Here is a 1,738-nt window from a genome sequence, read left to right as displayed (position 1 = left end):
TGTGTGTGTCTCTCTCTCCCTCTCTCTCTCTCTCTCTCTCTCTCTCTCTCTCTCTCTTCCTCTCTCTCTCTCTCTCTCTTTCTCTCTCTCTCTCTCTCTCTCCCTCTCTCCGACGACTCTATCCCCACCTCCTTCTCCCTTTACTTTCGTTTTGTCTGCCGGCCAATCTTCAAACGGCAAAGTTAGGAGTGTCAAGCTTTTGGAATGAAATTGAATTAATCTGGCCCAAAACTGTTTAAGAGATAAACATTGTGTTTAATTTCTGGGATAAATATTGTTTTTATTTGTCCACGGATTAACATTGTTTATACTTGTTTTCATTGTTCTCCACCTTGTTCCCCTCAGCTCTATTCCAACCTGAAGTTTTTGCTGCGCGGGTGGCTGGAGGGATGGACATTCTATGCACTGGTCGACCCCGATTGGCCTCACATTATGGCTGCCGGGGAAGGTCTGGCTGAAAGCGACAAATATGAGGTACTTAACAGCTCGACAAATATGAGGTACATAACAACGCGACAAATATGAGGTACATAACAACGCGACAAATATGAGGTACCTAACAGGACGACAAATTTTAGGTGCATGACATATATGAGGTGTATAATTGAGAAACAAATATGACGTAGGTAACAGCAACAAATATAAAGTACAAAACAGAACGACGAACATGAGGTACATAATATATCGACAAACATGAGAGAGATAACAGAACAGCATCACCTTGGTAGAAAAGTGTTTCCTGAACAATGGCAATCTGCGATGAACAATTATTCTTTGCATCAAGTGAGAGAATGCGATTTGCACGGCGGTCGTCATGCTTTAATGTCAATTACATTCACGTGGCTAGCTCTATTGCCAAGTGTTTTGGCAGAATTAAATCTACGTGATTGTTGATTACTAACTCCAAAACTATTTGCGTCATGACTCGGTGGAATCAGGTGCTCGTCAATATTTTAATTTGTAATTATTTTTAAAAAAAAATTTTTTTTGGGAGGGGGTATGGTTTTTTTGTGTCACCTAAAAGTCTTTTCATTTGTCTTGCTTTTGATGAAAAATACCCATCTATCTTGAAAAGGAGTCGATATATTTGCAATTGAGGGAGTTGGGGGTCGCCTAGTGTCAGAGGTGAAATTAACAAGAAATGGCCTCCAAAGTTTCGTGACTTCCACAGCTGTTGTATCCTTGGAAACTCAAAACTGACATTTTTGTGCCTTTAGTCAACGGTTTTAATCAAGTAAATACCCCTTACAAATGTGTTTTTAAATGGAACATAAAACCCTCAAACAAAGCAAAAATTGAAAAATGTTTCAACTGGCGGAAAAATTTCGGTTTCATAATTTCGGTTTTTTCGAGTTCTTTATTTTGACAAGCGCTTGATTTTACCAGATGCTACACAGTCATTTCATTTCTCTGTATTACTCATGACAAATTTACATTTGTTTGGGTTTATAACAAGTTTTGGACAGAAGGCAATAAGAAAACATTGGTATCTACTTTTAAAAAATTCAACTGCATGCTTTAATCCTCCCACTATTCATCATTACTTCGCTATCTCAATCCTTTTTTCATAAGTGTTTACTTTACAATGTTTCATCCCTTCGTCTTTCTATCTACCTATCTATCTATCTGTCTGTCTATCTATCTATCTATCCATCCATCTATCTATCTATCTATCTATCTATCTATCTATCTATCTATCTATCTATCTATCTATCTATCTATCTATCTATCTAGGTAG

General features: G+C 37.6%; 1 protein-coding gene across 1 annotated transcript in view; it reads left to right on the top strand.

Annotated features, from left to right (window-relative positions):
- Positions 1 to 1,738, top strand: part of LOC101862400 — a gene marked incomplete in the record, with an annotated part of 11,515 nt that overhangs the window by 2,443 nt on the left and 7,334 nt on the right. The window contains 1 exon segment of the mRNA XM_035968461.1: positions 346 to 474. Coding sequence (XP_035824354.1) covers positions 346 to 474 — 129 coding nt within the window.

This window comes from Aplysia californica, unplaced genomic scaffold, assembly GCF_000002075.1.
Source record: "Aplysia californica isolate F4 #8 unplaced genomic scaffold, AplCal3.0 scaffold00061, whole genome shotgun sequence".
Classification (NCBI taxonomy): domain Eukaryota; kingdom Metazoa; phylum Mollusca; class Gastropoda; order Aplysiida; family Aplysiidae; genus Aplysia; species Aplysia californica.
The sequence above is the reverse complement of the archived record's forward strand: the minus strand, read 5'-3'. Positions and strand labels throughout refer to the sequence as shown.